This window comes from Melospiza melodia, chromosome 4 (assembly GCF_035770615.1).
Source record: "Melospiza melodia melodia isolate bMelMel2 chromosome 4, bMelMel2.pri, whole genome shotgun sequence".
Lineage (NCBI taxonomy): Eukaryota > Metazoa > Chordata > Aves > Passeriformes > Passerellidae > Melospiza > Melospiza melodia.
The window spans coordinates 68,997,333-69,018,857 of record NC_086197.1 but is presented as its reverse complement, the minus strand read 5'-3'; the positions used below and the strand labels follow the sequence as shown (position 1 = coordinate 69,018,857).

Here is a 21,525-nt window from a genome sequence, read left to right as displayed (position 1 = left end):
GTTTCAACTTGTGTCCTCGAAACAATTCCTTCCCACATCCCCCGAATAACTCCCAAGCTAAAATTACACACGCCGTGGAAAGCAAAAAAAGTGTCCCTGTTTTCAGACTGCACCAATAAATCTGTGTGCAACTCTGAGTTGGCTACTGTCAAAATGAAAACTTTCCATTTCTGTCATGCATACCCATTTCCTTCTTGCTTACATTTCAGCCTCTGAGAACTTGCATGCCAGTGTGTGCATGGGCAGACAGGGAAGGAGTGTAGACAGAAGCGTTTTTGCACCTTCAGATATTCAAATACACCATAGCAGCCATGGAGTGAATTCGGGGGTACACAAAAGAGAAGGAAATGGAATTTACTTTCTTCAATGGGAATAGTATTTTTCTGCATCTTTCTGTACTGCATTATGTGTGCGGGATTTTAACTTCTAAAAGCAGTACCTCAAGCAAATTCAACACCATCTGTATCACTTTTGCCATCTTTGAGGGAGAAAAGGTTCTAGGTTCTACAAACATTAGTCCGCCTTTCAGAGGAGCTGTTGCTCTAGGATATTTCTGGGCACTAGCCTGTCTAACAAGATACAAATATCTGAAAAACCTTAGCTGTCCTTCTGTTCTGAAATCAAAGGTCTGAGCACTCAAAAGTGATACCTGCCCCTACAGAAAACTTCATCTGTCCCAGTGGAGCTCTGTGCCTGATCCTGGGGATGTGGTACTGAAAGTGTTGTGCTGTACTTTGCAAAGCTGAGGGTAGTTAATAACTTTATGATCATTGCCTTAAGTGACAACATAAATCTGTGCCGGTTGTTATGCCAGAGAGAATCTCATTTGGAAGAGATGTTTTACATACTTCAGACAGAAGGAGGAACCAAACCCCAAAGAGCTAGGACAGGGATAATCATACTATTGATAGGAAACACAAGGTGTGTTTCTTAGACCTAAACTAGGACTAAAATGACATAGATGTCTTGTAATCATTTAGGCGAGAGTTTTACAGTGTGATTTCTTCTTTAGGTGATTGTGATTTTTGGGCTTAACAGCATAAACCACACCAATACTTTTCCACCACTGGAGAAGTACAAATCTGAAGGCTTATTGGGATGTTTGGATTACTTCAAAACCCTCTCTGAAAATTAAAACATTCAGGGTAACCTGCCTTTTCTTGAAAAGGAGCTCACATTATTCTAGGGATTTTTGAACACATCCATGACCTGAACTTCCAGGGAAGATATAATTTGGATATTTAGATATAAGTTTTTTAAAGTAGGTGTAATAAGTAAAAGGAAAATGAAGCATAATCAACACTGCAAACATAAAATCCAGGAAAAAAATGGAACCTACCACAAGTAAAATTTAAAGACTTTTGGACATAAATAACTGTTTGTCTCTTCTAGCTAGCATAAGATAAATTGTGGAAGAAAATTATATTACTGTTTCTCAGAAGTGCTCATAATTCAGAAGTTCCTACTTTCTTACTCTTATTCTTGATATCATAAAATATTTACTTTTCTGTATTAGTAGGAAAGTACTGGTTTATTACAGGTTTTTGCTCCTTCTGTATGTTATCCAGAAAAAGTTGCTACATGGGTAAGGTCTGACACAGATGTCTATGCCAGCTCTGGAATAAAACATGAGGGGTCCATCATTCACTGGTGGCAATATATTTATATAGAATAGCCAACATAATGCCACAAGTAATTATTTCCAGACTAGTATTGAATAAATGGGCTTTTAGTAAAGCAGCAGTTACACAGCCTTTAACACTTACTGACCTGTGTGGCAAGCCAAGAAACTAATTAAACTGGAAAAAGAACTGGAAGTGAGTTTTGGGAGTTGCCGGACGTGTCTCTAATAGCAGGCTCCAAAGTCCCTTTCAGACACTTTCCCAAGGTTTCCTGACTTTTTTTTTTTTTTTTTAACACCAACCTCTCTGTCTCTCTAATCAAGAGGAAATGGGCTTTGCATAGCTTTTGTCATGGATTCAAAGTGCAAGCTGCAGTTTTACTTGAAATCCAAGGCAGCTCTAAACCAAACATTTTGTTCAATTGAAATGTCACTATTGTCCCCCCCAAAATGGCTATGTGCACAGCCAAATAACAACATGGCTTTACTTCTGCAAACAAGAGGCCCCAGCCTGGGCAAATGCACTTCATAGAAGGTATTGTCTTCCTCACAACAATACTCAGCACTTAGTGTATGTGTTTTCAAAGTATTGTGTTAAATCCAGTTAATCCTTTAAACATCCCTGAAGCTTGACAAAAATGTTTTTAACTCCACTCTAAAGACTGGGAAACAGAGAGGGAGGCCAAAGATTTTAAGTTTCTGTGTCTAAATTGGTATATCTAGATTCAAATGTCCAGAGCCAGTTGGAGGCTACAAGAGAAAGGTACTGCTGATTTTTTTTTTCATAGATATGCTTAGACAGCTTATCATCAGAATTCTGGTTTGAAAGTTTTGACCTAAGCAGCTTGTTCAGTGCAAATGTTGTGATTCAGGAACAAGTGGGGTAGAAATACAAGAGGCAGTAGTTTCTGTTAAAATGGTGCCATTTCTCTTGCTTTGGCAGGATTATGTAGTAGTAGTGTTGGAGGCAGTTTGGGTAATACTTGTTTTTATAGGACATCTCCATTTGGAAAGAACGAGTATTCTGTGCAGGAGGAATGCAAATGAACAGAGGGCATGAGGAAACAATCTCAGCCTGCATGCACTGAGCCAGAAAGATGATATTTAGCAAGAACTGCATCAGCTGTGGAAGGGGGTGCAGTGCACCCGTCCTTGGCTCAGTCCCTTTCCCTTGCCAGCCTCAGAACAGCAGTGTTGGGGTCCATAAGCCATTAAGTTTGTGGACCCTGACACTGTCCACAGCCTTCCCAAACATAAAATACATTTCTTAGTCTTATCTGCTTCAACACACAGTAGTAACTGAAGCATGTTTGCCTGCCCCAATACACTGAGTGTAGTGTGGTCCCGTGGAAGATAAGCCACAGGGAATTTAGGGATTTTCAGTTCTAAACCACTATGTGATAATAGTGATACAGGGACCAATAATGTCCTGCATGCTTTAGTTCTAACTGCCTGTACACATTTTGCCAGTGGTGATTCTAGATTTGTTCTCACATCACTGAACTGAGTCTTGCAGAAAAGGAAGACTGGAAATTGATTTGGAGCAAATGGCCTGCCATGTGCTCCTTCTGCAGCTGGGCAGGCAGCCCCATTCACCATCTCTGCCAGGGCAGTTTGTGGCCGGGCAGAGCAGAGACCAAGAAGTGTCTGTGTGTTTCCACTCTGCCTATCAGCCAGTAGATAAGCTGACCATGGCCAAGGCCAGGGTTCCTTTCGAGGCCAGTTAACGCATTTGGATTTCTCTTGCTCTGATCTGTAAACAATGTATGTAATCATCTGTAAATAAGGGAATTGCATACTGTAATTCTTAGCATGTAATTAGAGCTAGACCCTCACATCATACAACAATCAATACCAGAGCCTGAGTCACTGAGAGCAGATACCCAGGCTCCTGTGGGTCCTGCCACATCCAGGAGCTTTCCATTGCTTCTCACATATCCTGATAATTTCCCTTGTACTTCTCCCAATGCAACATTTGCACCAGGACTGGGCTGTACAGAAGAGGCAGAATTTTTCTGCAGCTATGCTTCTAGCAAAGGACACTGTCAGCATAAACATCAAAACAAAGCATCCCACCAGGAGAAGAACAAAGCTTAGTCCTTTATGTAGTTCGTTTCAGGTTTTGGTTTGTTGTTTTTTTAAGCCCACTTGTAATAGCTATCAGGCTCCACAGAGTGGAGCAGGCTTTATAAAAATCAGTAATTCGTCTGTCTTACCTCTTCTGTAGTGCTAGAGTACTGAAGAGTGGTTGCTGGAATCCAGGCTTTCTCTGTTACTGCAGATTTCAAGTCAAAGTAGAGGTATTCAATTGGATTTTTACTGAAGTGCTCAGTCACATTTCTGATGAACATCTCTGTGGTACTCTTCAACACATTTTCAGGCCTAGAAGTTACAGCACTTGAAGAGGAGTATGTAGTTCTAGTACTCCACACAGAAGTGTCTGCATCTTGGAGATCTAAAACAAACAAAGGAAAATTATTAAAATCACCTTAACATTTTTATAAACAATTAATTAGATCAATAAATGTGGCTGATACAACTTCCAAGTAGTTCAAGTATACCTGTCAGTTCTATAGGTCTTTTGTTTTCAATGCAAACATGTTTTTGCATTAATACCAAAGCCTGAGAACCACAACCAGAAAAAAATAATGTCCCTGAACACTCATACCATTCATTTATTCATACCAGACATTTACCATGTCTGTCAGTGATTCTGAAGGGAAGAGAAAGGTTGTACTTTGTCATTAATGGCACAATTTTTTTCATTTGCAACTTTTCCACTTACTTGTATCTATCAAATGGCACACAGTCATATTGTCAGCCCTCTCCCCTCCTTTCTAAGTGCATGGGCCAGATACACTTATGCCTTTTGTTGGTGTAAGTTTAAAACAAGACTTTGTTCAGTACAATTTTTCAAGATAATTTTTTCAAGATAATTTTTTTCTCAATGCATGTGTTCAAGTTCCTTGTGCCCACATGAACATTTCTCTTGCTTTCTAAAATCAGTCCTGTGCTGACCCCATGCTAGTCCCTGACTGCTGCCTTCCCAAGGCTCAGCTAATGATCTATCACTTAACTGAAGTATCTGTAAATATGGCAGTGGGTTCGCCTTTTTAGTCACGTATCCTTCAGAGAAAGCCAAAGTTGCAATTAGAGCTCAGGAAAGATTTTACTACACATTTTTCCTCCACATTTTCATGGCTCTTCCTCCCCATTGGTATGTATTTAATATCCTTTCTTTGTGGCAGTGAGGGCAGGGTTCAAGCTGTGGTGGCCTCTACATCTGGTAGCATCACATTTCAGCTAAACTATTGGAATTACTCACTGGCCCCTTCTCACAAAAAGCTGCCTGGCCATTGCTGTAGCACAGCTAGTGTGTGTTGGCTCAATGCCCAAGACACTTTGTCTGTCCTTGAACTGGGGTCTCCAGCATCACAGAACCTTGTTTTGCTGCTGAGCCACTGGGCTGGTTGCCATTTATAACAATTTTAGCTCACAAATCCTTTAAAACCAAAGTAGTGACTGGGTTAAATTGCAGTAGAAGCTTTCATATGCAATTAATTGGTGTGCAATTATGATGTCTTAGCTGGGCAAGGTGTAATTACCTCTTACCCAAAGGAGCAGTGGGTGAGCTTCCACAAAATCAACATTATCAAGTTTTTGTATATGTGTAAATATATATGTTAACATGTTTATGTAAAGAAATTTGCATCACTCTGATTTGCACAGAAAAGTGAGATTGTAAAACTCTAGTAAGAAACATTTCCATACAAGTGTTTGCTGTGCTTGACAGCACAATGTGTTCATCTGGTACATGGTTCTGGAACTTGAAAAAGTTTACTAGTTTACTGGAATGGGTTGGTATCCAGAGTAGATATTTCCTTTCCTTTTATCTAATTGTGCTTCTCTGAAAAAAAAAAATCCAAGTCTGTATTAAATTACAAGAAATGTTGATGAAATATTTTTCCAAATCAAGGCAGTGAAAACAATACTACAGATCTCATTCTTCTCTCTTACACTTGTGCAAAGGGTTTCATCAAAACCTCAGGTCTCATCCAACTCTGCATGATCATCTTCATGCTGCTGCTTTTGCTTAACCCCCTGTAGAGAGCCTGAGGTGCAGAGTCTGCTGTGGTCCCATGTCACATACCTTCATGGTCCCCACCAGAAGGACAGGAACCTTGTGCTCAAGCTGACATCAGGTGCTGCAACAAACCCATTATAGCTGACAAAAGTCCAGACTTAGTCTAGATTCCATGACAGTCATTGTTCCTGGAGATATCCCATTTGTTGTGGGTCTCTGAAAGTCTACAGTATGCAACTAGAAATCCTAGCCCCAAGGACTTGGAAAGAGCTCTCTGCCTGTCAGATGTCTCTGAGATATCCCTCTCCTACTTCAGCAGGAAGTAGAACTTACTGATAGAAAGACAGCAAAAAGAGGGTATATCTGCAGTCAGCAATCTCTTAGAGAAAAACCCCACACATTTGGGTTTCTAAATATATATTTACACACCCAACATGAAAACACTCTAAAAAAAATTTTTAGCTTAATTTACAGAAAAATAGCAGTGATTCCAGCAGGAAGGCGTTTGCATTCCAGTGCAATTGTGCTTTAGGAAAGCTACTCCTCCATAAAAGGAAGCTGATGCTGCCAGTGACATTTATGGGACTCAGCAGCCAGGGAATAACTGGCATTCTTGGTGCAGGAGCTGAGGGGAGAGCTCAACAGTCCTGGAAGCAAAACACGTGGTCCTCAGAAAAGTTCCACCATCCCACAGAAATCCCATGGACAAGCATTTGGTCACTGCATGACCCAACCTTTCATTTTAATAAGCTTCAGGCTATTCTGGGTTTAGAGCTAAAGGATCTTTCCCAGAAAATACTGGTTTCAGTCTGTTACCTGTAACCTGTGGGTAGAAGTGACTTGTGTACAGAACTATGCCATACGGGAACTTCAGATATATGTACCAGTGTTTTCCGTATATCCTACAGTGGACTGACTAATGGGGTTCATATCTGTTACCCACTTTAAGAAAGTCAGAATTCATGTTTATATTCTAAGTAAAGCCACTATTGTGATCCTAGCATAAGGACCCTCACATCCCTTTTTCAGTAGTAGGCACTTAAAAAAGAAAATTGCATATTATAAGGTCCATGTAGTAGATTTCTACACAACTTGAATTCCAAATTTTTTAACCAGAAAAAACTCACTTCCTCTCTGGACATTTGTGAAGTACACAGGAATCTCAACAGTGGTATTTTTTTCACATGTGTTTAGCATTGTTCCAGCAACTTCTTTGGAAATTGGTCATAAAACTGTTCTTGGGAACAGGACAGCAGTACTGACACTGTTGTTGATCACTAGTGGCTGCATGATATACAGTGTGTGAACATAATATTGTAATAATCAGTAGCACACCCAGGAGAAATGATGATGTTCTGACTAAGTGCATATTTCATCCACGGAGTGTACTGCAAACCCCATCCACCCACACAGCAGCAGGCTGCTGACAAGGAAGGGACTGCCATACATTTCCATGTAGGAACAGCAAAAGTGCTGGTTAGTTGTCAAGAGCTGAGAACCCTACAGTGGTGCTTTCAGCCTTAGCTGAGCTGGCACAGTGCAGCTTTCTGAAATAGCTCACATTGTACTGATCTGCCTACTCTATTAGAGCACAGTTTCAGAAAAGCAAGGCTGAACTGCTAGTGAAACATAATTGAATCAGATATTTAGTGTATGAGACACAAAATACTCCATAAAACTGCATCTAACTCTCTGCAAGACTTAAAACAAGAAGGGACTGCTTTAAGATGTCTTTATGTGCAGGACAAAATGAGTTCTCTTTTTACCTAACTACTTGTAAATAAAAGAAGCATAATTCAGATTTCTGTTGTATGTTGGGGTATGAAAGAAAACCAAAATTCTCTGAATGTCCTTTCTTTTACATTCAACATGACTTTTAAACCTGCAAAATCTGTGCTGCTTAAAATTTTTTTCTTTATTTGGATGTTGTAGAAGTTAGTATCATTTGTATCTTACTCCAGTCTAATCCTGAGCTGCTGTTTTACTTGCTTGTTTTCGAAATGCCGAAGTAGCCACTGAAAGGTTCTTTCAGCATCAGTGGTAGCAGAACATCCATATAACTATGATAACAACACCATTGCTGTACCAGCCCTATTTCTGACACTATGGGTAGTTCCAGCTCACCCTGAAGCGGATTTTTGGTCACTGGAAGGGGCATCTAGATTCCAATAACTCCATGGATTACACCTCTACTGAAGAGAGCTCAGCTATGCAGGAATTACATAGACACCTAGGTCTTGGTTCAGCTGCCTAAACCTAGTGGAATCTGAACTGCCCTGAGGCATCTGCCCAGGCTCTCATAACACTTATGGGAGACCTGTGTCTTTCTGGGCTGGCAGCCAGAGATCATGTGGAATACTGTGGAGCATCTCAAATGACAAAAAGCACCTTGTTGAGGTAAGTGAAACAATCCCTTCCTTCAGACACCTACATTTAGACACCTGAAAGTTCAAACCCACATGAAGGTCCACACAAAATAGAGAGAATGTAATAATGAAAAATACCGGTAAAGTTGTTAGCACTAGCAGAAGATGAAATCATAAAGCAGGACATGCCTGATTGCTCTTGGAAGCTGTGCCTATTGTTCCATTTTTTTTCCTTATGAAAGTAGCTGAGCTGGTTTTATTCTATATTCTTTGTGCTGTGGCTCATTGAGGCTTTAAAAATTTACAAAAACCAAGGACCAAGGCTACACTGCAGATTTCTCCCTTTCTTTTTAGAAAATCTAAACCCATATTTATCTCTGAGCTTCCATCAGTATGCTATTGGATTTTGTACAGTCTTGAAATTATGTCCAAGGATCTGACATTGATGCCTCTCCTTAACTAGGTGAAGCTCAGCAGAAGTGGTTAGCCATGTATTTCTTTGACCCAAGGAAGAAGATTCAAGTAATTTTTGATATTTCATGGGTTCACATATGTGTTAGCAAAATCTTATACTTAGAAAACCCTATAAAATAACTTGGAGAGATTAAAATGAATTTCAGTAAATGTATTTTAGGAAAAAATATTTTGGGTCAACTTAAAGGTAGAATGAAAATATTGTTTATCACTGTTCTAATTTATCCTGAAGAAAATTGTAAAAGTTCCACACACAAAAAATTACAACTCGTAGTGAACTTATGTATGGATTACTGCAGTATCTACAAACACTAAAAGTGTGGAAAGCTTAAAGCCTAAAAATATTTCATTTACATTATTTCAAAAATGGGTAAGCATTTCTCCCTTTTCTGTGCTTCTGCCACCTTTCTTTGGTGCTTTTCCACCTTCCCAAGAGTCCCAAGAAGAAGCCTGTGTCTTCCCTTCCCATGTTCTGCACTTGCTACTGCTGCTCCAGTGGCTCAGAGCACGCTTGGAGTGCGCATTGCTCTGGTCTCTTCTGTGCTCCATCTCAGCCACTGAAGCATCAGCAGTGGGATGTGAACTTAATTAGATGAAGTTCTGATTATGAAGCAGCTAAACTGAAAGGGGGATAAGGGGAAGAGAAAAGCTTATGTGAAAGAAATAATCCCAGACAAGAACCGAGGCTAGAAAAGGGGGAAGGAACAGCATGAACATCAGATGGCACATCAGACTTCAGCTCATACCTGGTATCTGGAATTTTGTCTATTTCAGGCTGGAAACAAACAGATAGAAAGATGTTCTAGTTGTTATTTGAATTCTTTGTCCTTATCCAACATGTTTTATATCTTTGTAGATCCTACTATGGTTCTTCAGTGCTTGGTGCACAGCTGTAAGTAAACCCTCCACAAAATCAGCTACTTTTTTTGAATGCCTTGATATCTACAGCTCTAGGGTTGTCCCTACCATGTATGATATAAGAGAAATGCAATGAAGAACATCATATTACAAAACAGTTACAGTCACCTTCTGTATCCAGACTGCTCTAGAGCCTGTGTGACAGTTTCTAGAGCTCAGTGCATAACTGCAGCATACAGCTTGGCCTTGTGTCTACTCATTTGAAGTAATTCCCTGCTTAGTGAATAATTTTTGGTCAGCAGTGATTTTGAGGTTTGCTGGTAATATTCAAGATGCCACATAGCATTGCATCTGTTCTTAACTGGATATTTTATTGAAATTAACCTACCCAGAACAAAATAAGCTTGGAAGAATTACTTAAGCAGCTCAGAAGTGACATCAGTGTTAGTCTGTCAGCATTAATGGTGGACATTTGTTCCACAAGTGTTATTTACATGCAACATTCTTTGTTCTTTTTCAGTCATCCTGCCTTCTACCTCTTCAACTGCCCCATCTTTTCCTCTTGCCTGTTTCCATTCCTGTTCCTTCTCCTGGTTTCTGAGCTTAGAGAAGCTCTGAACCCAACAGTGGGCTGGTGAAAAGAAGGCTTTAGTATTACAGAGATTTTTTCTCTCTCTGCCCACAATGTCCTCATGAATTTGGTGGGAAATGAAGTCTCACTTTCTCAAGGGATATTAATACCTTATGACCATTCTTCATGTTAGCTGTTTCAGCTGGAGGCCAGATTCAAACATGAGTTCGTGTGAGAAGGACTGTTTGCTGCTAGATTTGGAATTACCTCTGAGTGAGCAGAGAGGGGTTAGATTCCCAAATTGATCCTGGTTTCCACAAACAGTCATTTAGGTCAGGACTGTTACAAAACATATAAATCCAAACACATCTCAGATGGATGATTTGAAATCCAAATCCAAATCCAAGCTCAGACTTTCCCCAGGCTCAGAAAAATAATGTTTGATGTTTGAGTAAGGTCTAGAATAAAAGGTAGTTCAGTTATTGGGTTTGGAGCTTCTATTCTATCTGGGGTGATGTTTGGGTGCAATTCAGTGAGCTAGTCCTATGCCAAAAGAGAAATCTTTTTATGAGTACTGTGAAAATAGAGGGTAAATTATAGCAAAATGTGGTCTTAGTCAGGAGGAGAAAAACTTACAGCCATTTCAGCTCCAAAAATTTTGCTCAAATTTTACTACCTTAGCTAAATATAGACAAAATATGTTATTTTAGGCTGATCCACTTCTGCTTGTACTGAAAGCAGATAGATGTTCTTGGAAGACTAATTTTACACATTTAGCATTGAAGATTTTCACATGCATATGGATGCCATGACCAGAACTGGGGGCATTAGATATTGTTATCACAGTACTTACTACTATTTGGAAAATTAATCTCTTAACAGTACTTCCACTTTATGAGCTTCTTATATTCCTAAATTTCTTAGTTGGGTATTGAAGATTACAATATTTTGTTGGTTTTTCAGCAGAGCTTGCCAGAGCTGTCAAAAATAAGGTAAGTAACACTCTTAGAAAGGATTTACAGGCCGGAAAATCAAGGCAAATTCATTTAAGAACTGAACACAGTAAAAAAATGAGAAGGTGCTTTAATATCTCATGACAATTGTCTTAGTACTTATTGGTCTTAAATTGCTTCTCCTCTGGGGATGATTAAGAAAAGTGTGTAAGGTTACTTTAACTTTGTTAGGCCACACTCCATCCAAAGGAAATAACACTACCTGTGCACCACATCTGAACTATTCATAGTGTCTTTGAATATGCAAGCCATTTGCATCCCACAGGACTTCAAATGATTTTGCCATTTTAATCTCTAACATACATGTGAGGGCTGGGATTGCATCATGGCCACTTTTCCATTCCCTGGTTCTGCAAGCTATTCTTTCATGCCTCTACTCAGGTGAGTAGTCCTGGTCCTATGAGCAGAGTTCTGCAAGTGCAAATTTGCTGAAAAATGGTACCCTGCCTTACAGTAACTAGGAGTTTAGAAAGAATGAGGATTTGGTTTAAACATTCTGAAAACTTGGACATATGCAACAGTTTTGAGTCATAAAACTTTTTCTTTAACCCTGTAAAGACAAGAGTTAACACTAAAAAGATGTCTGTAGGTTGTTCTTATTTACTGTGAAGAATTGCTTAATACTGCACAAGAACAATATCAACATCTTTGCCAGGAAAGATCAACAACGGGACATTGAAGAAAGCATTATCAAGCAGTATTCCAATCACTGTACCTTCCATTTTGTCATGGATATGGAAACCCACAACTGCACAGATATACTGTAGGTATATCTGCATGTCTGTAGGTATGTGCACAGACCTTTGCATTTCAAGGTACTATTCCAAGAATTTCTGAGACTTTTGATTCAGTTCATTATTCTCAGGATTTGAGTGCTCTCATGTATGTGGCATCTAAGAGCAAAATTACACTGAGTAAACATGCAAATGTGTAAGCCATGACTGTTCTAATAATGCATTTAGGCTAATCAGAGAAAGAATTGTGTTTGATTTTCAGATGTCGTTTTGCTCTTGACAGATTGGATCTGTATTTGTATGATAAAATGAATGGGGGGGGAACTTCTTTGCATCTACATTTTTGAAAAGTACTAGGAATCAGTACCCATAGTTTAGAAATGGAAAAAGGAAATGACACACTAATAGTGAGCTGAGGTTACATATAAGCTCATTGATCCAAAGATTGGGAGTAGACAAAATGAGAGACATCCTGAAAATATAAAGTACATTAAAAACTTCACCAGTTGTGAGAAAGACGGCACTCATCTCAGCTGTTCTTTAATAGTTCTCAAAATGCTTTTCAACTGTGAAAAACATTCTTCTGTATGAATAAAATATCATAATTTTTCACATTTGAGTTAGCATAACAGAGACATTTTTGTTACCAAAACTCCCAGGATATTTTCTTGAAGGAATAACTCACCTTGCTTTGAGCACAGATTTCCATAAACAGGTTTTCCCGCCTCGCTGGCTTTTAGCTGCATCCATGTATGAAGGTATTTTTTACTCCGCTTGGCCATGACCTTCTGACCTTGTTTTGTGAGGAAAAGGGAGCTGTTGGCCACCTTCAGGAGCCCATCCTCGTGGCAATTCCACCTGACTGCCTGGGGACAATCGACGGTGATGCTGCGAGACGACAGAGCAGAGCGTGTGGAGATGCTCAGGCACTGGGCAGACTTCACATGGAGGAGCCTGTCATCTGCCATCCACTGCCACTTCTGGTTCAGGTCAGTCATATTGCACTTTTCCATAATGACTCCTCTCTTTTCTGAAAGACACTGCTGTTTCTGGACATGGATAATCAGAAACCCTTCTGGAAAAGGAAAATTCCAGAAAAACATGATTGATTACACATTTACTTGACAAAAAGCAAATTATCAATGATTTAAAATACATCAGCAAATAAATTTCTCTTCCCACTTTCTGTGTGTTGAACTTTTCATGAAACTTCCATACATTGAACCTATTTTAAAAAAACCCTCCAAACACAACACCCACGTGATGCATGTGCTGGTAACATAAATAATGAAAATGCAAAACCCCAAGCTATTGTGGCAAGGTTATCTTGAGCTTCATTATACATAAAAATAAGAAAAAATTAAACTGGATATAAAAAAAATCCAAGAACTATTAAATTCAAACACCAGTCCCTCATTTCCCCTGCTGGAAAGCAAACATGTCCACATGAATTCTCAGTCTCTGTTTCAGTTTTACAACACAGACTTTTAAAAATATAATTTACTGCCTAAAAGTTGTTTTAGTAAAATTCATAATGTTTCTGAGGGAAACATAGGAGGATATTCATAAATTGATTAATCTCTCAATGCCTGTGTTACAGGAATGGAGGTTCTTTACTGGTAGGAAGCACATCTGTTTTACTGGATTTATTCCAAAGTCTCTAGCTGTTAGCTTTGTGACCATTCCAATTCACGTAAGATTAGCCCTCTGTGTCACCACACTTAAAGATCAACACCAGCTACTCAAATGAAGAAAATTACAGTGCATTAATCAAAACCCCACAAAGCTACCAATGCAAAACGCATACTTGTTACAGAACACAGAACTGGTTATTTCAAATGCAGCCTCCCTGCCATATCATGTTTAGGTTGTTCTTTGTTTTTAATCTCAGTTGCTCAAACATTTCCAGCCCCATTACCAAGTGCTAAACCAAATGTGTATTTATTTCCCTCAATTGATATTGTCATTCCCCTGTTTTTACAGACCTGGGAATTTTCTAACTAAGCATTATAGGAAGTTCTTGTCTCTGAAGTTTCATAAAGTATGAATAAAAGACAGGCATCTCCTGTCTGAAGCATTTGTCCCAAAAACTCAGCTCCTGGATTGTCTATCAGAAGATCTTCTTAAAAAAAAGAAGATGTATTTCCAGCAAAGAAGGCAGTTTATTTTCCTTTGGAAAGGAATCTAAACAGAATGGGCTGTGTTGGCCCTGCCCTCATTCCTCTGGTATGAAGCCCAGAGAAGAGGTGACTCGGTTTTTTTAAGTCACCGGCTGTGCCGGAGGGCTCTGCTCAGTGGCAGAAAGAGCAATTCAGCAGAGGGGAAGTGGGGAGAGACACTTACCTGAGAATGTCAAGGCAAGACAGGTAGAAACCAGGACGTGAAATAAAGAATCCATTTTCCCTCTAGCAACTCCCCATGCTTCTCTTAAAAAAACCCACCTCAGATAAGTGAAGCGAAGGCTAGGAAGGAAATGTGCCTTCACGGGGGAAAAAGTCAGTGACGAGCACTTCCTTCTATTCAATTGTTTTGGGGGGTTTTACAGTACTTTGTCCTTTTCATATGATTCTTCAGTTTACTAGTTGGTTTATTTTGGAAAAATACAAGCAAAAGAGAAGTTTTCAAGCATCTGGGAAATTAAAAGAGATTTTATTGAATCCCTTTAGACTAAAAGAAAGGGGATCATACTTTTGTGTAATTTGTTGCATGTGAACTATTACAAATCTACAGGTCACCTGGATGGTGCTGACTAAGTATGTTCTATATTATCCAAGGAAAAACATGTATTTTTTGTAACTATACACAATCAAGCAAGATCTCAATAGATTTCTAACTCTACAAGTTCTAAAAGCCAAGTGGAGGGTGGGGAGGAAGGGGAAGAGGAGGAGGCAAAGCTCTGGCATCTGTACCAGGTCTTACAGAAACTCCCCCTGAGGAATCAAGTGATGCTGGGTTTGCCTTTCCATCAGGTGATGCACCTTGCTCCATGTCAGCTGGGGATTGCCTGTGCCCTCTGGATTGGTTTCCAAGTGGTCTGAAGCCATGGTGGAGGCTGTCCAAATTGTGCTGGACTGAGCCTGTTTATAGGGGTACAAGAGTGTGTGTGCATTAACTACTCTAAGCAAGAACAGAGACTTCAATCGATATTTTATATTAAGGGTAATTTATTAGCAGTATGAAGCAAAGTCAAGATCACTGCATTAAAAACTCATTACACCCTGTAAACAGACCTCCCAGTGCTGTAAGCCATAATGCCAACTTCGCATATCTCTTAAAAACAAACTTTTACTGAGCAATAAAGGAAACAGTCATAGCAGCATTTTCTTTCTTGTATAACCTGTCATGGAAGAGTCCATATCACTAAAGGCATCTATCTCTTACTGAAAGAAATAGAGCAGATAAACAACATATGCAAAAATTTCTGTGTCAATAAAAGACAGACAAATATTTAAAATCCTTACCATTTAATATATGCTACAAAGTTTCTTTTAAAAGTAGAATGACTTACACAATTTACAAATACACTGGATTCAGGTCTGTAGCAGAAGCATGTTCTAAGACAACAGTTTAGGGTAAATACATACACACTGAATAACAGACATTGTGCTCTGCAACTGCTCTGTAAGACCTACAGTAAGTACACATTTAATAGTTAATAGGATGAAGAACATATATTTCCATATAAAATATTAACTGCTTTTGAATATTTTCAAAAACAAGATTTTAAAATTTTTTTATTATCTCCTTTTTTTAATCCATAGTTCAACACTTGCAATTTTAGCAGCAAGAATATTATGTGGCCAAGAAACAAGCTCACCACATAATCAGTAATAGCACTTTACAGTACAGTTGACAGTCCATTCACAAGACAGTTTGCAAACGTCAAAGCTTTTATACACTTGTTAAACATTTCTTCTGTAGAAGTCCCAATGTCCATCTGACTGCAGCAGTAGCACATACATACATTCCATATGGCAGATATCAGCATTACAGAATTAAACCCACCTTTAGATACATACACAGAATCCATGTGTAATTTCAGTACAGTACCTTCTTTATAAATCATTTTTGGGAAGCTCGCAATACATTCATACATAGTGGGGGTCCAGCAATCTCTGTGCTTTTGCCAAACCATCCATAATCCTATCAGAAGTTGGCCTCAAAGCCGTCTTTCCCACTGCAGTAAACTTCTTGAAGAAGCTGCTGGTAGGTAATGAAACAAATTACCTCAAGAGATTGACATTTGGTTTTACCCTCTTCGGCTTCACTGGACAGCTTCTGCAGAAAGTCTGCTTTCATACAGACTCAGTGCATGGTGCACAAATTCATACTGCTCGCTGGTCTGAACCATTCCACCCCTGGAAAGGAAACAAACTGCACTGGAATCTTATTTCTTAAGAATGCAACACCCTCCAGCTCCTGCCAGCCCCATGACCCCCACAAGCCCTTTTCTCAGTTTTTGATTTACAATTTGCTTGAGTAGGTGGGAGACACTTGTCAGAGCAGAATTACTTTCTTCACAGCTTATGGCACCCAGCACATGCCCAACATGAAGAATTCCCAGTAAGAATTAGAGAAGAAAACATGTGGAATCTACAGTGTTAAAACCTACATTTCAAATTCAGTATATTCAAAGAGAATTTTGCTCAAACACTTGGGCAAGGAAGGAAAGATACATGGATGCAGCATTACCACTGATGGAGCAAGGAAGTATACAGAATCTGGCCTTTCATTTTTGTCCTTCACTAAAAATGTAACCTTCTGTGACCTGCAGATGGCCTGTGCAGGGAACAGCTCTTCCTGTCCTCGTTCTAACGCCTACAATGCATCCTGTCCGAACAGCCACCACCTACAAAATTTTACAGCGGTGAATCATTTCACCACCAACAATGCAAAAGAGTTGAACTTAACTGAAGTGAATAAAAAGAATAAAGTTGAATAAAAGAACTAGTTACAGCCAGCTTGGATTAAATGCCTACTTCTTATACATTCACCAGGTAACAATTAATTCTTCAGGTCGAAGTATGAGGATCAAGTCCCACATCTCCAGTACTGATTACAGTGTGATAGGAAGGAGATGTCCTACAGGAGGTAGGTGGGATAGAAGTGTTACCATTTAGCTCTGAAATTAAAGTGAAACTCTTTCTGTCAACACTGAGGTACTCACTCAGGGTCTCCCTTCTCATGGAGCAAGGCCTCAAGTTTACTTTATACCACTTCCATTATCTCATCTGCCAGGGTATTCAAAGCTATCTACTCTGCTTCTAGAAACAAGCCCTTGGTTCATCCTCAGTGCACCCTGGAGCAGCATCACCTTTGGGATGATGAAAGACCAAATGGCCTTAGTGAGAATGAAGACATTAAGATGCGTGTCACATCTGGCTTCAGTTCATTGAAACATTTAAATTTGCGAGGTATTTGGATCCAGAGCACTGTTGGAACCAGATATCTTGCAGGAGCAGGTCTGAAAATCTCATGAGATCCCTAACAACAAATGTAGTACTGATATACCAAACTATTTGAAAAATGGTAAAACTTCCACAACAAGTATTGTCCTTCAGTATTAGAGAAGGTTATCTACAACCACAAGGTCCTTTTATTTTCTTCAGTGCTTCTGGATGGCTAAATGGCTATGGCAGGAAAATCATAATTAAAATAGTATGTACTTCTTTAAGCAAGTGAGCAGCAGTCTGTGTTCCTCCAATGAGATCAGGCAAATATAAAACACCTTTTGGTGAGCCACATGGCTATTTATAATATGCTATTCCTAGGAAGAAAATCACAGGCTATTAAATGGTCCCATCCAGCCCAAAATGAAGCACTCGTAGTTTTGCCAACAAAGACATCCACAAATTCATAACTCTTGGCTGCCTTTTGCCTTCAGCTGCTTTCCTCTGTGCTTGTCCCCTGCCTGGAGATGCAGCGAGATACTAAAGGTGATGGGAGAGCTTTGCTCTGGTCCTCTGTGCTGCCTAGTCTCCTTCCTTCCTCCTTGCTGCTGCATCCTGCTCTGCCCACGCAGCCCCTTCCCAAACAGCTTCCCTCCCTGCCTTCCTCATCAATGTTCCCCCAAGATGTTCTCTAAGGGAGTGCACTTCCCAGGTTAGATCTGCTGTGTGCAAGGGGTGGGGGAAGGGAACACATCCAGGGAGAAGGACTTAGCAGAAAGGGCAGTTTAAAACAATTTTGGCTACACTAGGCTGTTTGTGGTTGTGATCCTCGCTCCTTCCTCTTCAGTGCTAAAAAACCCCAGGAAAGCATGTGTAAGACTGTGGGGGCTGAGCTCAGCACCACGGTGTCTGCCCTGTGTTAGCAGGCACACTTCAGGGGTTATGATGCTTCTGAACCTTGTATGGGCCAACAGTCCATATCTCTGCCAGCTGAAGGGCATAGGAGTCTTACTCAGAAGTTTAGACTACTTAGCCTTGTCAGTGCCATTATACACAGGATTTATTGAGCCACAGTACCACAAAATGGTTTGGATTGGTAGGTACCTTAAAGAGTACCTACTTCCAAACCCCCTGCCATGGGCAGGGGTATCTTCCCATAAGATGAGGTTGCTCAGAGCCCTATCCAACCTGGCTTTAAACACTTCTAGGGATGGGAAGGTAAAGAATTTCTTCCTAATATCTGATCTGAATTTACTCTCTCTAAGTTTAAAGTCATTATCTCTCGTCCTATTATTACAGACCCTGGTAGAAAGGCTTTCTCTGTCTTTCTTATAAGCCCCCTTTCATATTGAAATGCAGCAAAACCATGTCCCCAGATCCTTCTCAAGGATGAACAGCCCCACCTCTCTCAGACTTTCTTCCTAGGAGAGGTGTTCTGTCCCTCTGACCATTTTCATGTCCCTTCTTTGGATCCACTGCAGCAGGCTCATGCCTTTTTTGTTCCTGGGGAGCCCAGAGCTGGATGCAGCTCTCCAGGTGGGGTCTCACCAGAGCAGAGCAGAGGGGCAGAATCCCCTCCCTGGACCTGCTGGTCACGCTGCTTTAGATGCAGCCCAAGATACACTTGCTTTTCTGGGCTCTAAGCGCACACTGCCAGCTCCTGGTCAATTTTCATCTATCAATATCCCAAGTCCTTCTTACCTTCATTCTCATGCAAGGCTCACATTTAATAGCAGGGAATTATCTGTGATCCCAAGACACTGGTTTGTGGAAATGTCTGTGTGGATGAGCGTTTCAGGAGGAAATTTGTTCAAGGAGGGAGGTTTCCTCTGCTATGTCCCTAGTGTCCAGAAGGGATGTGGCCACAACTACAGCACCTGTGGGTGGGCACCCTCTGTCTATTTGCTAGCCTGCACTGCCAGCTACTCTGTGAGCTGCTGGGCGCTCTGCCTCTGAGACTCTTTGGGCTGTTGCTTGGAAGAAACAGACTCTGGTATCCTGAGGGCTCAGGGATTGTGACCATCTTTGCTCGGGTAGCAATGAGTGCATAAAAGGTCCTTTACCCTGCCCTCTGGCTTGCTGCTAGTGCAGCTGCATGCAGTCTGCTCCAGAATTAATGTGATGCAGGGTTTGGGATTATTTTTTTTTAACCTGAGGCCATTAGTCAAAACACTTAAACAATGAATTGACGCACACTGGAAACTCTTTTCATCCTGTCTGAGGAGCCAAGAGCAAAGTTATCGGATGTCATTCCAAGAATGTGCCTTTAAGGTTAAGAATGTGCAAAGTTTCTCGATGTCACAGTAAGTCTTGAAGATGCCTCACATCAAACATTTCCTGTTTCTGTTGCAAAATATAAAAAATGAACTGGGGAAAAAAAGCAAGCTGAGCAGACCTGTTGGTCTGTCTTTTTACAAATTCACACAGACCATGGCTGTATTTACATCCTGGGCCAATATTTTGAGTGGATTGTCCATTTTCTCATATTACTGTCAGATCCATTCACTCCTTAACTTACACTAAACAGCTAAGAAGGAAGTGTTACCTGGACCTACCCTACCTAGGAGCAGCTCTGTCCTGTCTCAATCCCTGCTGGAGTACTTATTTAAAACTGTTTCCAGGGAGAGTTACATGGGGTATTAATTAAACTATTTTCCAGCATAACTTTTTGCCACCATATGCGATTTGTCTGGGTGCTTGTTTGGTTTTTATTGAACATGCTGGGCAATAGGAATGCATTGGTAAGTCACTACAACATTACTTGTGAGTCTCTCAACTCAGCTCTTTTCTTTTTCCTATTGCTAGATTCACTTTGGTAGAAATGTGGTCATGGACCCATGCAATAAAAACTCCACATGAGAGTTGACATACTTGAGTGTGTTCATTCCAGTAGTAACTTGTGTTTGGAAGATACAGCTCTGAGTGGCCAGGAACTCAGTGGAGATAGGATATCAGGGATAAAATACTCAGTGTACCTCCTAGCCAGGTTCCTGGATCCCAGGTAGTCAGATAAAACCATCCTAATCTCTTTTTGGTTTTGGTGGGTTTTTTTGGTTTTTTTTTTTTAGTGCAATGTGATGCACGAAGAAAAAACTGCTGGCCAGCATAAATGAGGAAGACAGCCTCAGCACTGATCCTGCTCTGCTCATGACTGTACCCCACTGCTAACATTGGCCATGCTGGCAGTGCAACGCCACGACGGCCACAGCCAGCTCTTGCAGCCAGGTCTAGTGGGTTATAAGTTCATTTTGCCAGCTTCATGACACATGTAATGACCCTCTCTCACACATCACCTGCCAATGACCACCATGTCAGGACTGTGACAGCAGGGGAGGCCAGTCTCATTGAGCTTTGTCCATGTAACAGTGACTCTTGGCCACTTTATCGACCCATGATCTGATAGGGCAGGCAGTGGCTACTGTAGTCTTAGGGGCTGCTAAGCTTTGCCTTAATAATCATGACTATAAACTGACTGCCTGGTCAGTGAGATCCATTCTGCAATATGGCCAATTGGGAAAAAAAAAAAAAAAAAACAACAAGAAAAGAAAAGACAGGTTTTGGTTACTGAGTTTTATCCAGAAAAATGTCTTTAAAAATTAAAACAGAAACATACTCTTTGTCTCAGGCAATGCCTGCGAATATGAAGCAAGATCTCTATAGTCTATACAGCCTGAAACTTGAAAAAATACAGAAATGTACAAATCACAATATTTAACAATTCTTATAACAAGCTTTGTGTCATGGAAATTGCTGTTATGAATGTTATATTTGGGTCAGATTTCCATTCTCTTTCCAAGTTTATATAGGATACTAATATGTAAAAGAAAGTTTATTAGGCAGATCCACTCAATAAAATTGTGTTGTCAGTTAATAATGCTGAAAATCTGAGTTGTTTTTTTATGTCTGAAATAGAGATGTTAAAAGAGGCAGCTGAGACCAGAGTTTGCTTTCACTTCTCTAAAATGGATTGTAAAAGCAATAAGAAAAAGATTTTTTCATAATAGAAATACTAAAATGGGGAAGAACTCTTCAAACCTTTCTCAATAAGACAGATAGATATTCAGAAAAGAGGTTTGGAAATTTGCAGTTGGTAATTTAAAACAGAGTAAGCATTTTTCTCTCAGCTATTCCTTCTTATTTTGTTGCTGAGATTTTTAGGTCAATAACTCCCCTTGGAGAATTTTACACTCTGAGCAGTTCATGTTGCCCTGTAAAGCTCATATTACAATGTCTAGTATGATGAAGCCATATGGGAGGGGAAAGCAGAGGAGATAATCCATAAATACAGTCAATTATATGGATTCTGGTCCTTCTGCACTTCATGGTTCCAGTACCTTTCAGAGCTCTTCACAACATGAAAAATTCTGTATTAACCCTTTGACCTAAGCTATTTTTCAGCATTTGCACCCTATGT

General features: G+C 40.1%; 2 protein-coding genes across 3 annotated transcripts in view; both read right to left on the bottom strand.

Moving 5' to 3' along the window:
- The window catches only part of PTPRB (protein tyrosine phosphatase receptor type B), a 62,733-nt gene extending 48,545 nt beyond the window's left edge, over positions 1-14,188 (bottom strand). For both annotated transcript variants that reach the window (XM_063155057.1, XM_063155056.1), the window contains exons 1-3: positions 14,065-14,188; positions 12,407-12,796; positions 3,838-4,076 (exon numbers count right to left, since the gene is read on the bottom strand). In XM_063155057.1, the coding sequence (XP_063011127.1) occupies positions 3,838-4,076; positions 12,407-12,796; positions 14,065-14,119 (684 nt within the window). In that variant the 5' untranslated portion in view covers positions 14,120-14,188. The remainder of the gene's footprint in view (positions 1-3,837; positions 4,077-12,406; positions 12,797-14,064) is intronic.
- A 675-nt stretch (positions 14,189-14,863) lies between these two features.
- PTPRR (protein tyrosine phosphatase receptor type R) overlaps positions 14,864-21,525 on the bottom strand; it is a 140,810-nt gene continuing 134,148 nt past the window's right edge. Inside the window, exon 14 of the mRNA XM_063155055.1 lies at positions 14,864-16,079. Within this exon, the coding sequence (XP_063011125.1) occupies positions 15,986-16,079 (94 nt within the window). The 3' untranslated portion in view covers positions 14,864-15,985. The remainder of the gene's footprint in view (positions 16,080-21,525) is intronic.